The sequence below is a fragment of the Eschrichtius robustus genome, chromosome 12 (genome assembly GCF_028021215.1).
Source record: "Eschrichtius robustus isolate mEscRob2 chromosome 12, mEscRob2.pri, whole genome shotgun sequence".
Classification (NCBI taxonomy): Eukaryota; Metazoa; Chordata; class Mammalia; order Artiodactyla; family Eschrichtiidae; genus Eschrichtius; species Eschrichtius robustus.
In genome coordinates, this window is record NC_090835.1 from 88,259,937 (window position 1) to 88,273,964 (window position 14,028).

Genomic DNA, 14,028 nt, shown 5'->3' on the forward strand with positions numbered 1-14,028 from the left:
CATTAAATGTACATCTGGAATTTTGTTTACAGAATCTTTGGCCATGAAAGCTTTTTCCTCATATTAAAATTTTTACTGAGTAAAACACAGACCCGAAGAGACTACGGGCATACCTCATCGTATTACATTTCACAGATATTGCATTTTTTTTACAAATTGAAGGTTTACGGCAATTCGCATGAATCAAGTCTATTGGTGCCACTTTTTCAACAGCATTTGCTCACTTCATGTCTCTGTGTCACATTTTGCTAATCCTCACAATATTTCAAACCCTCCACCAGCAAAAAGATTACAACTCGCTGATGGCTCAGATGATGGTTAGCATTGTTTAGCAATAAAGTGTTTTTTATTTAAGATATGTACATTTTTTTGGACATAATGCTATTGCACACTTAATAAACTACACTATAGTGTAAACATAACTTTTAAATGCACTGGGAAACCCCCAAATTCGTGTGACTCGCTTTATTGCAATATTCACTTTATTGCAGTGATCTGGAACCAAACCCGCAACAGCTCCGAGGTCTGCCAGTACTGATTTATTATTAAACATTAACATAAATAACAACAGATCACAAGATTTAACACTGACCTATAATAAAGTACAGTAAATCCAGTGTTGTTGTGGTGAGGATTATTCTATAAAATCAATTGTACTAATCAATGAAGAACTACTATATATTTTACAGGAACCAGCAACATTGAATTAGTATACCATGTACCTATCACTAAAACTACTTTGAATATGCTAATCTCCCGCTGATACGATATGATAAAAGCAAGTCTGGTTTTGCTTTCTACTCAGTGCCCTCCTGGCATCTAGTCTGTTGTAAATGCTCAATAAATATCAGTTGAATGAATGAGTGTGGTTAAGTTATAATGGATCCCCTTTAGAATATTGATGCTGATAGCTTTATTAACATCCATACAAACAGCCTAATCATGATGTTTTTACAATTTGTAGCTGTTATATTTAGAGATCTCTAATACAAAGATTCAATTCTTCCTCTTTTTTTTTTTTTTAAAAACAGGCCGCTATAACATCAGGAGTTTTTTTTTTGCACAGGTGGATCAACTGTTCTTAAAGGCATCCATTGTTTTAGTCATATGGTACTTTGTAGAAAACTAATCAAGAATTTCACACCTCTCAAAAAGAAAAGAAAAGGCAATTTACAAATTAGATGATTAATTTTCTAGTAGAACGAATAGCAGACATTGATTTTAACATTTCATACAAATTGCAAGGGAACAATTGAATGCTGATTTACATGTCAGCTGGGGAAAGGAGAAATCTGTGCATACATGTGAACACATCTGACAACGTAGATATTCATAACTACTTGAAAATGTTCTTTTGACTCAAAGAGAATCAGATTCTGTAGCTCTTTTGATTATTTCTGGCAATGGTGAAAAGAAATTCAAGGGTAACAAATTATTCTAAAAAGTTCAACTTTACCATGACACCTACACTGAGGATATTAACCCATAAGTTGCCTGCCAAGTAAAAATACCAAACAAATAGATACCTAGCTAATTCAGAAAACAAAGCACCTAAAAATTGTTTCTGTTGTACACACGTGTATAGCCTTTGATTATTACTGTTAGTAGAAATATTGAGAATTAATAGATTTTAAAATGCACACAAGAATATACCTAAAATGGACTGAAGAGAGGTCAATAGAAAGGTGATGGTACCCAGAAACACAACCCTTATAGATCAGTGACTACTGCCAAGGCCACAAACCAAAGGAAGATTTTTTTTTTTCATAGAAGATGCAATAATATCAACAGTGTACAATGTACTCAGAAAGAATTTGACTTCCTTTGTGACCCAAAGTAAAAAGGCATTTTTATCTGCCTTGTCTGTCTTCGGATTGCACGTCTTTTTCCCTTCCCTTAAGCACATTCCTAATAACAAATTGAACTTTAAAAGCTCTGGATAAAATGAATTAACCACTCACTTTAAGGGCTCAGGAGACAGTTTTGTGCCTGAAAGGTTGATTTGCATCAGAGCCAGAGAACTACTAAAAAACTGCTTGAAAGATGGAGGTACTTCTTTTCCTTTCCTGAAAAACAAAACATGAGAGTCTTACATGAAGTTAAACTTCCATCTCTGCACCCCACTTCCAAACTGACACAATTATTCATCGGTAAATTCAAACACTGTGAAATAGTCCACGAACTGGTTGTGTTTCAGTAGAAATTTAAAGGTAAAAAGAAACAAAATGTCTGAAAGTTAAATAAATTAATTCAGTGTACTTTCGAAAATGATGTAGGAGAGGTTAAGAAATGTCATTAAGTCTTTAAAACATTTTATTCCTATTCTTTGTAGCCAAAGAACTCATTGTGTTCCACCCCCTAGTTCTTCAGGAAACGCCATATTTGAATCTTTAAGAAATAAGTCAAAGAAGATACATACTTCTCACGAACTTAAAGAGCCTTCCCACTGGGTGGCATAAGATTGTTAAGGATCACTACCTGTGTTTGGCTATGTTTTCAGATGCAGCAGGTCTCAGACGCAACGAGACTGTGACCAGATGTCAAGTCTGATTGGCAAGAAGCCTGCATGACAAATATCCTACTCGGCTCTTATATCCACACCACAGATCTAACTATTTCAGGCCAAATATTAGAATAAAGACAAAACTCCAAAAAGAAATGCTTATAACCTCCAAATACATCCCCTTGCTATTCCAGTGGGAAGTACATGAATCAAATCATACAACTCAATAAGAAGACAGAGTCAACACTGCACTATGAGGATTTAAGAAAAGATTCCAGAGTCAAAATTGGAATACGAATGCTTTGTTTGTTTTGTTCTATCTGATAGAATTGTTGGAAGGTTTGAGTAAGTACAGCATTTAGCCTGATGCATTGTAAACACTTATTCAATGATAGTTATTCATATTCTGTGGAGGGAATCATAGACTCTCAGGGCAGAGGCCGTCCTAGGGGTCGAACTCAACCACATAACATTCAACAGTATTTTATGTACAGAGGTCTAGGAAACCTGTCAATATCTGAAAAAGGTTTTAAAACAGGACAATTTCAGGCTGAGAAGAAATACCTAAGCAACCAGAATATCTATTTAAGAGGATGAAAAATACACTTAAGAGGAAAGAGAATTCTGGTAGAATACATATTAGACGTTTCAAACAACTCTGGTCCCCCGACAGACGCTTGTATACTCAGGTTCATTTTCTTTTTCTTTTTTTTTTTTAATTGAATAATTGAAGTAAAGGTGAATTACAATGTTGTGTTAATTACTGCTGTATAGCGAAGTGACTCAGTTATACATATAATATATACCTTCTTTTTCTGATGAGCAGACTTTGGCAGACTTCAGAAATGGAGTCTTGGCAACATGAATAAACTGAGGGTGGCTAGCAGCCAAAATCTCAGGAAAAACAAAAAAATTAACCTGCCTTGTATTCCCTGAAGTACAATGGGATGTGAGTGGAAGTGATGTGTGTGATTTCCAGAGACAAGTTTTACCATGATTCTTTCTCCTCTACTATGTGACTGTCAACGTACTAGAAAGAGGCTGCTCTGCCTCCCAGAGTGATGTGACTAACCCATAAGGGACATGTCGCAAAATTGCTGTTGCTGAAAGCTGTGGAGAGGGTGGTGGGTTGGGGGGATCATTTGTTACTGGAACAACCTGACCTATCCTGACTGCTACACTTATGAAATTATCTGTGAACCAAAGTATGAATAGCCTGGCTAACAATCCACAACTCACTGTAAATGCAGCAATTTCTACATAATTACTAAGGGCTTTCTATGGTTATATCTAGGTAAGGTAGTGGGTACTAAACAGTTTAATCACAACCTCTCATTTGGAAGACAAGGAAATTTGTTAGCACAATTCCGCTCTATAAGCTTAATAGCTCTACTTAGGACCAGTCATCACAGAACTCACAGTATTATGAATTCAAAAGAGCTGATTAGATGAAAATCCTTATCGTCTATGATATCATTTCTAACCCAGTTCCTCAGTCTATTATAGCTCCACCAAAGCATGGCTTCATAAGCTGACTTCAAATACATGAGTGGTCTGGGTGGTCAAGTTAATACCCTCTAAGGCCTTTGAAATAAAGTATCTTAGAAAACTCTCAACTTCTCCCACCATTTTATCTCCTACATTTTACTCTCTCTGATCTTATCCTATTGAGGTATATGTGGCATATTTTTGCTATCATAGACATTTACATACTGTAGAAGTAATGGACCAAGAATACTTTAAAATATAGAATAACTCACTATGAGGCATAATTGTAGAATAAAGCATGCTGAATTGTGAACTTTCCAAACAAGTGACTGTTATCCCTTTGAATATGTAAAGTTTTCAAAAAGTTAACCAATAAAAAAGGAGGTATTTCTAATATTAAGCAATTCTCCATGTTATTAAAGAGCATATAATGACTAAAATATTATTTACGACTTGTGGTAATAATTACAAATGGTAAGTGTTGAACTGTATTAATACCCTAGATGGTTCCAGAATTCCACAGTTACATAACCCATGTACTTTTCATAATTTTTCTGCATTCTGCCATTCTAAGTTGCTGCTGTGTGTGAATACTTTGCTTCTAATCTACTGCCTGATTTTGCAAACAATTCTAAGTTGGGAAGGTAGAAGTGAGGTACTTAGGCGGGCCCTCCACTTCTACAAATCAGAATGTATGAGCTCTGGGATGACTATTCTCTTTATCTCCCAGACACAGCTGATACTTAATTCAAAGTGCATTATTGAGAAACACCCATAGAAGTTTCTAAAAGGGTCTTTACCATATTAAGAGAGAATGCCTGTCCACATATGAGAAATAGTACATTATTACATCGTTCATATAGGCAGTCTGGAGTTACTGATAAGAACACTGTCCTGCAGGGAAAAAAGATATAATACAAACTTGAACTTTCAAGGTCTAATATTCATAGATAATGGTTTAGGACCATCTCCTTTCATGCACAACATTCACCCTTTATCACTCTGTTTTCACCTCACTACAACTTTCTCTGAGAGAAAGACACTCCTAGATGATAATGATAGCAGGAATAAATCCATACCGGTGAGAAAAGACAGTTCTGGAGAGATTGAGCACAGCTAAATACTGAAGGCAGCCTCGGAGAAGAGCTCCACAGACCTGGGAAAGAAACAAGGCTCTCTTATTTTCAAATATTTCTAGGACTCGGAGAATATTTTATTGGGAAGAAAGCCCATTGTTTCCCATCTAAATATGGGACCCCCATATTTGAGACCCTCCCCCCGAGCAATATAAAAAAATATTACCATGTCCAGGGAACATTCTGTATTGGACAAATCCAGATGAGCAATGGCATTTGGCTGGGCCAGAAAACTGTACATGGACTTGAATAAAAAGCAAAAACCAAATATGTTAGGATCCAGAAACAGACATGCACACGCTCGCACGTGCACACACGATGTTAATATTTTAAAATCAAGTTGCCCAAATCCACTGAAGATCATCCTCTACTCTTCCCAAGAGGATGGCAGAATTTTCTGTCATTCCATTACCTTCCCTGAGAGCAAAATTCCAAAGAATATTTTAAAGCATGTTTAAGTTTAAAAAAGGCCCAATGGAGTCTTGGCTACCAAACCCCCTTTTTGTTACACATGACTTAGTTTTCCTGATTAGCTCCATTTTTATTATACAATTTGGAACAGTGCTAATTAATTTTAACTGCTGAGATTGAAATACCACCTGAATTGCAGCCACCCTATCAAAATGCTAATCATTTTTGAAAGTGTTTAAGGAGCCACTAATTTGAATTTGAACCACAGGATGGTGGTCTCGGGCTGTACTCTCTTCAGTTCAAGAAAATAATTTTTCTATCCTTAGTTACTTCCAATATCTAACAAGGGCCTGACAGTACTATTAGGCTTTTTTTTTTTTTTCTTAATCTCACTTATAACTAAGACCCTTCAGTTTCTAGAGTGTCACAATGCCTAAACTATACCCTCATCCCTGTGCAAGGCTATCGAAACAATAAAATTAATAACTCTCTGTTATTCTCTAATACCCCTGTGTGAGTAGTAACTGCCAGCATCCACCAATAGCACACCAAATCCAAGCTCCTGCCACCAAGCAAATAGCTAAATTCTGCTTTGCTTCACTGGATGCCACGAGATATTCGCAAAAACAAACAAGCTTACATTGAGATGTCCTAGTCCTTGGCAAAGACTCATAAGTGTAGCAGCTTAGCTATAGATGCTTGAGAAAACTCCTCTTGACCAAGGAATTCAGAATAGCAAAAGACGGGCCTATAAATATTTTAGAATGACCAAACATACAATGTACTGTATTATGAAAAGTTCTGATTCAGAAAAATAATCTTGTTCTGACTTAGTGAAGATCTGATTCTCTGTCTTTGCCTGGCACTGTGATTTTACTCCTGGCCACCAGCTGGGGAAGCTCTAATCACCCTCAAGCGGTGACAAGACCCTAGCTGGCCAACACTTCTCCAGCAGCCCCTGCTAGGCTGCTCTCCCAGAAAGCACAGGGCCAGGTAAGCCCCTCCCTGCACCTGCTGAATGGCTCTCAGAACCTCAGCCTGTCAGGGCTAGAAGCCCACTGTCAGTCGGCTTCATCATTCCACTTGCCCTTCCCCAGAGGCAAGCTGGGACAGGACTCCTGGCTGGCTACTTTGTTGTCTTGGGTGACTGTCAATGCTCCTATGTTAGCAGCCTTCTTGTTTAACCTGCAGGCTCTTCTTTTACCTTTCTCTCTATTCTGCTAGTTTGTCACTGTAATGTTTTGGTGGTTTCACATCGGAATACTTGGTTCATCTTGGGAGGGAGCAGATTGATGAATCATCGGCGAAAGTGACAACTACAATTGGACAACACACTGAAAAAGTCATGGCACACCAGGAAGCAAGTATTAATATTATGTAAATGAGTTCAAGTGTAAGGGAGAGGAAAATAACTACAAAAAAGGGCTGTGGCAACATTCCCTGTCTTACAGGGAAAGGAAAACAGAAGAGAAATGAGAATACATGTCACAGTGTTTTTCACTCCCATAAAGCAATGGAATGTAAATTAAGGTCCTTTGAAGAGGTCCATGTGCTGTGGGTCCCACCCCATTGGTAAGGGAGCATTTCTTCTAAATTCTATACTGTGACTAGAGGGCACTATTCACCCCATCTGGCAATGAGATCATACCTAATTCACTGTATCAATAAGATCTGCCAAACATTTATATTACTGATTCAGCTGCATGAAAAATCTTGTTGTAGTTGAGGGGAAACGTTTTGCCTTCACACTCAAACTTTCAAGAGTGGCCCCAGCTGACTCCTAACCTCCCCCCCCCCTCTACTGTAATCATGGAATATGGGACTGAAGTTCATCCCAATATCCCCTTTCCATCACAAACTATTTTTTTAAAAAGCCACCAGTCTTCTTAACAATATTACTTAATGATGAAATAATTCATTTTACGTTGCCAATCTTTCTTATCAGGCAATTTTAACAGGTGCAATAATGTTTTGAAGTGGAGAAAAAAATTCCTTCAGAATAAGTATTTCCAAAAAGAATTTAAACTTCAACAATCTTAAGTGAGGGGGGAATAAAATCTCTAGAATAGGCTACATTTAGTAAAGGAAGGCTCTGGAACATTTCTCTAAAACTCTTCATAAGCTCATGACTAAATGATTTGAAGGTGTCATGATAAAGGGAGATGTGGGGAAATATGTTTTGAAATTATTCCAGGGTTAGTAAGTACAGCTTCTTTGAAGATGGCAGTAAGGAAAAGAAAACCTACCGAGAGGTCATCTCCGCGAAGGATGTTCCCTGAGAGGTCCAGATGGATAAGAGTGGTGGCGGTCAACAGGTTGGCACTGAGTGACTGAGAAAGGCTATTCACCCCTGCAACATTGATGAGATCCAGGCTCAGTTTCCACTCCAGGAACCAAAATGAGGTTTGTGAGTTTCTTTAAATGGTCTAGCAGCCCCATCAACTTGCAGGACTGAGGTTAACCATAAGCCCTGTCCCCAAAAGGCAGCTCTAGGATGGTCTTTTGACATCTTCTCAGGAAGAACAGGTTAGTCACAGACACGACCAACTCACCGAGTAGGAGAAAGAAACAGAATCAACTTCATTTTGTTCTACTTCTAATGATGTGGAGGGAAAGGATTTTATTTTGAAGTCTTAAAATGATGCAAGCAGTCTAACTGATCATTTTCATCCTTCTCTTAATCCTGCCAGGTGATTCTTGCCTTAATGTACAGTACTGAAAGGATGCAGATGCAAATTCAGATACTTTAGGCTACTGAAAGTACTTGGAAGTTAATACAGGAATGTACTGCTCTACTTAACATATTATACTCAAGGCAAAATTTAGATTGAAATGGACTTTACAAAGAGCTAATGACCTGTACACAATGGAAGAAGCAATCAAAAGGAAAAACTGATAATTAACACTCTACACATTATTTATATATATAACATAAATGGTTCAAGTTAAAGTCAACTGAAATAAACTGATAATACCACCTCAAAAAACAAAGAATGAACACATGAGGAGGGTAAGATTATTCTGTGGAGAGAGAGGTATGGTCTACTATCTGTGGGTAACAGGAATTGAAACAGGCCTGTTAGTCAGGAACTTGTGGTGGGTAGATTTTCATCACGCCACTTCAAAATGCGAGCCCAGAAGAGGCTGGTCCCTCCCTGGGATTCAAAGAGGTCAATACACACAATTATCACTGATGATTATTCTTCAGATAACTGGGATATGGATACTGCAAAGCTCTTCATGTTTCTACTGAAAGCCCATGGTTCTAAATCGTATATTTTGGAAATATGGCTATTTCTAAGGTGGGTATACTTTCATAAATCATTCTGTTTTTCTTGTTTTTCAGTAAAATTCTTCTTGAAAATCCCAGCCTATCTTAACCACCCAAAAGGGAAACAGGGAACGGGGGGTTTTTGTCTGTACATGGACAGAGCCTTCATCAGGATAAGGAGCGAGGGTCAGGCCAGAACTGGTCACGGCTGCAGGACCCAAGGAGGCACTCCAAGAAAAAAAAAAAAAAAGCTGAGGGTTACAAGTACCACCCCACACTGGAGCAGTTTGGTGCATGGCACTCATGGAGGGGTTACTACCTCATCCTTCAGCTTTGGAGAGTTACAGAGAACCAACTCCAGTGTGTGTCCAATAAAGGCTACTGAGCCATTTCTTGATGGTGAGTGTGCATTTGGGTTTGTAGAGAGAAGACTCAGAGGCAGAGAGGGGAAAATGTTTTACTTAAGTACGTGGAACAATTTCTTGGCCATCAACTTAACATTTATTAAGTGCTCATAACATGTTTATCAAATGCTGGGGATTTGGGAGATATGTGTAAATAAGACCCATTCTTTGCCTTCAAAAAGTTCAAAGACCACCACGAAAGAAGCTAAATAAATTCCAGGATGAAAAGCCAGTGCTACACGAGGAATATTTATTCAATACAACAAATCTTTATTTAAGGCCTACTGTATACCAGGCGTGGGCTTCTGAGACCCAGGGGATACTCTTTTACCCTCTCAAAGCCAGTCCAGTGGGAGACCCAGACAGTTGAATAATCATAATCTAGTGAGGTCAATACTATCAAAGAGGTAAGAGACAAGAGCTTTGCAGTGAAGGAGGTGGAGATTTGATTAACTGTGTTAGATAAAAGGAACTTGCAATGGCCCATAGAAAAGGCTAATTTCTGGAGGCAACTTCTATGATTGTTTAAATGACCAACTTCCTTCAGTTTGTCCTGTTATTGGTAGTATCAATGTATTTTGAAATGGAATAATTGAGTCCAAAACCTGTGGAAAAATATCAGACTCTCATCAAGAAAATCATTTGTAAAATTATGTCCTTAGTGCGGTATAACAAAACTCAATAAATAAATTCCGAAATTAGAAGGTGAAATTAGTCTTGACAGCAAAATGCTCCTTAACAAGCGTGGGCGCTTGGCAGTTGGCCAACATCTGAATAGAACTGGGAGAGAATCAGGTTATCAGCTCAGCTTCAAGCTACTGAAACAGAATGAAGGATTTCCTCCCCCACCTCTGGAGCCTACATCCACATGAGGCCTGTGTTAATAACACACTAATAGCAGGAAATGACAAAAATATAGGATGGAAAAAATCAGGGCTCTTCCAACCCAAACTATGCACAGATTTTCATGTTATCCTCGATTCTGGCTGTCAAGTGATTTTGACCATTCTTCATATTTATTATTGGAGTGTTTACAGCTGGAAAAAGGTGGTACCAGATGGCCCTGCATTGACATAATCTGGCAACCAGCAGGACATTTACTGGAAATCCAGAAAACTATCACTTAGCTAACATCTGAGGAAGAGAAAGGATATTTGGAGACAGTGTAGATGTCATGGGCAGATTAAAAAAAAAAATCTGTCTTGAATTATGAGCCATGAATATAAATGTTTTCATAGAACGAAAATATAAATGTGAGTCAAATTCAGCAAAGGCTTAAAACTGCAATTTAATCTGAGTTATTCTGAACCTGCAAAACCTTTCAGATCCTTTGTGACAGTCTGCAAGAGTACTGAAAACCTTTAAGAAATCACTTTTTTAAAAAAACAACATTTCAAGATATACATCTTAGGAAGGGCAACTTAAAATTCTTTGGGTCACATGTTATAAAACAATATTAATTCTCAAACACATTTTATTGCAGAGAAGAGATAAAGGTGTTGATCTTTATTTGTGAAGGGTATAGGGCATGTGGGGCTGTCCTGACTCACAAGGAAGCTGAGGAACCCAGCTCTGCCTAGGGAATCTGCCCACTCTCATCACACTGGGAGGGACAGGGCATCAGTGAGTGGGTAGCACTCAGGTGCCTCAGAACCCAAACCTGCCCTCAGAAGGATCAATGATCATACATCCCTCTATCTGTCTTATAGTAATGAACAAATAAGTTAAATAAATATAATCAAGTTTAAAAACAAAAAACAAAAAAACCTCTACCTAAAAAAAGAGTTAGACTTATGAAGCACATAATAAATGATTAACATTTTAATGTGTGGAGAATTCAAATGTATAAAGAAAAAATTGACACTGTAAACAGAATAGTAACAGAGGAGGGGGACTAGCAATTTCCTCCAAAAGAAATACAAGTGACTAAGGAACAAGGCGGGAAAAGCTACTTAAGCAATAACTGAAGAAACTAAAATTAAAACATCAGAACACTTTTGTTCATATGCTTGATAAACAATTAAAAAAGAGAACAATATCCACTGATAGTGAGAGTGTAAAGAGGGTTATATGAAATACTTGGAGGATAACTCGACAATAAATATCAGAAAAAGCTTTTAAAAATGTTTGCAAACTCTGATCTAGCAATTCTACTTACAGGAATTTATCCTAAAGAAGAAATTAACACATGACCATTAACTGGATATAGAAGTCATTTTAGTGTTCTTTGCACTACTGAAGAATTTTAAATGATCTAAATGTACAACAGATCATTTAAATAAATTAGGGAACACTTTGCATACGCTGAACTATGGCATAGCCTTTGAAAGTGGATCAAGTATTTACTGACATAAATGATCACAATTTACTACAGGGGGCAGGGGAGGAAGCTTATGAGATAGTAAGCACAGTATAATCGCATATATGCATGTGAGTGTTTTTTGTAGGTATGTATATAAATAAACTATGTACAGGCAAAAAACAGTGTGGAAGGATGGGTACCAAGTTGTCAACAGTGACAGTCTTGTAATGGCTTGGTACTGGCATTACAAGTAATTTTTGCTTTCTCGTTTATACTTTTCAGTATCTTCTAAATCTTTACCATAAATATGTAATGCACTGATAATCATCAGAAAAAAAAGTTTTTTATGAAACTAATTTGCTTAGGTAGAACAGTGATAACAAAAAGGGACTACACACACTTAGCTTTAAGATCTGTAGATGGCTTCAGGCATCAAGACAGAAAACACTGGCTCCTGGGGAAATGTTTCCCTTTGGAAAGTTACTTTTATGCCTTCATCTTAAACATGTGGGTACAAATGTGTGCACATAAAATCATGGGACGTATGGAACCAACCCCAATTTCAAATCACTCAGTGTAACTGTATGGTCAGGATAAAGTATGACTAGATGGATAGAAAACCATTCCGGGACCACTTTGCTTCACCCACTCATCCACGACACATTTAGTGAGAACTTGCAGTGTGTTGGGTGCCAGGGACATGGCAATGAATGAGGCAAAGCCCTTACCATCCAGAACCTCCCAGGCTAGGACACAACCAAAATACAATGGGAGACGCACTAAAATTGAGGAATTTACAAATTCCTGTGCTGTGGAACACAGAGAAGGGAACATCTAGTCCCACAGGGTGTGGTGAGAGGAGGCTGTCTGAGAGGCTTCAAAGAGAAAATGAGATAGAAACTGAATCTTCCAGGAGGAGCAGTCATTCACCAGATTTGTAGGTGTGACACTGCGGTTGCCCCAGGTGAAATGAAAGCATATAAAAACATACAACAGAGGGAAGGAAGGAAGGGAGGGAGAGAGGGGAGGAGGGAGGGAGGGAGGGAGGAAGGAGAGGAGGAGAAGAGGGAGAGGGAGGAGAGGGAGAGGGAGGAGAGGGGAGAAGGAAGAGGAAGATGATGGCGGCAGGGATAGCACAGCCCTTTGTGCCAAAAACCGCACTGTATGCCTATTAACGCATTTAATCCCACCGCCTCTGATGGAGCAGATGCTCCTATTTCCATATTACAGATGAGGTAGGTAAAACCAAGAGATTGTAAAAGCATATTTATAGTAAGCAAAAAAGTTAGGATTCAAACCTAGGCAATCTGCAAGAGAACCGACAATCGCTACACATACTGCCCTCAAAAGATAGTGATATAGTTAAGGAATGGGAAATTATCCAATTCAAGAAACTTCCACTAAACACCCACAATGGTCCAGGCACTATGCCAGGTGCTGGAGATACGGAGACGAGAGATACAGAGGCTGCAAGGGGAGCCCCCTTCAAGTAGGGAAGACACCACATGTATACCATAATGTTAGGTATGATCTAGAAGTGACACAAAGGAAAGAGAAATTGATTGTGTTGAGGCCTCAGGAATAAGGAAGACGTCTCAGAAGAGATGATCACAGATGAGGGTTTTATAAAATAAACTGAAGCTCTCCAAGAATATTTGGAGATGTGTGAGATAAGAGAAAATATATATGGGTCTCTGTCTCCCATGCCCGTTCCTGGCAGAGAGCTCCTCAAACCCTTGTAATTTCCTAGGTGATAAGAGCACTAGAAACATCCCTTGTTCTAATATTTGTCTTTGACCCTGACACTGACCCAGGTCTCCTTAAACTCCTGTAAATTCTTAAGTGGTAAGACCATTAGGAGCATCTTTTGTTCTAATGAGGTAACCCTGGTGGGCTCCTGGATGGGGGCTGGTCACCAGGAAGACCAAACCATGCTGAGAAGCCCCACCCCCATCCAGCAACACTTCTGCAGAAAAGGGAGAGGGCCTGGAAATGCAGTTAATAACTGACCATGCCTACGTGATGCAGCCTCCATGAACATCCCAATGGTATGGGTTATGGAGAGCTTCCAGGTTGATGGACACATCCACACCAGGAGAGTGACACACCCCGACTCCACAGGAACAGAAGCTCCTGGGCTCAGGACCCCCCCAGACCTCACCCTAAATATCTCTTCATCTGGCTGTTCATCTGTATCCTTGATGATACCCTTTAATAAACTAGTAAACATAAGTAAGTGTTTCCCTGAGTTCTGTGGACCACTCTAGCAAATTAATCAAACTCAAGGAGGGGGTGTCTTTGGAACCTCTGATAACCTGGGCGTGTGAATTGGTATCTAAAGGCGGTCGGGGGGCATGGCAGTCTTGTGGGACTGAGCCCTTAACCTGTAGGATCTCATGCCATCTCCAGGTAGATACTGAGCTGAATTGTAGGACACCCAGGTGGTGTCACAGAGAATTGCCTGTTGTGAGGGAAAAACTTCCACACATCTGGTGACCAGAGGCGTCAGAAGT

The 14,028-nt window shown here is 38.9% G+C and overlaps 1 protein-coding gene across 3 annotated transcripts in view; it reads right to left on the bottom strand.

Moving 5' to 3' along the window:
- The window catches only part of CARMIL1 (capping protein regulator and myosin 1 linker 1), a 320,425-nt gene that overhangs the window by 117,693 nt on the left and 188,704 nt on the right, over positions 1-14,028 (bottom strand). For all 3 annotated transcript variants that reach the window (XM_068559097.1, XM_068559096.1, XM_068559098.1), the window contains exons 13-16: positions 7,785-7,888; positions 5,294-5,371; positions 5,071-5,147; positions 1,962-2,066 (exon numbers count right to left, since the gene is read on the bottom strand). In XM_068559097.1, the coding sequence (XP_068415198.1) occupies positions 1,962-2,066; positions 5,071-5,147; positions 5,294-5,371; positions 7,785-7,888 (364 nt within the window). The remainder of the gene's footprint in view (positions 1-1,961; positions 2,067-5,070; positions 5,148-5,293; positions 5,372-7,784; positions 7,889-14,028) is intronic.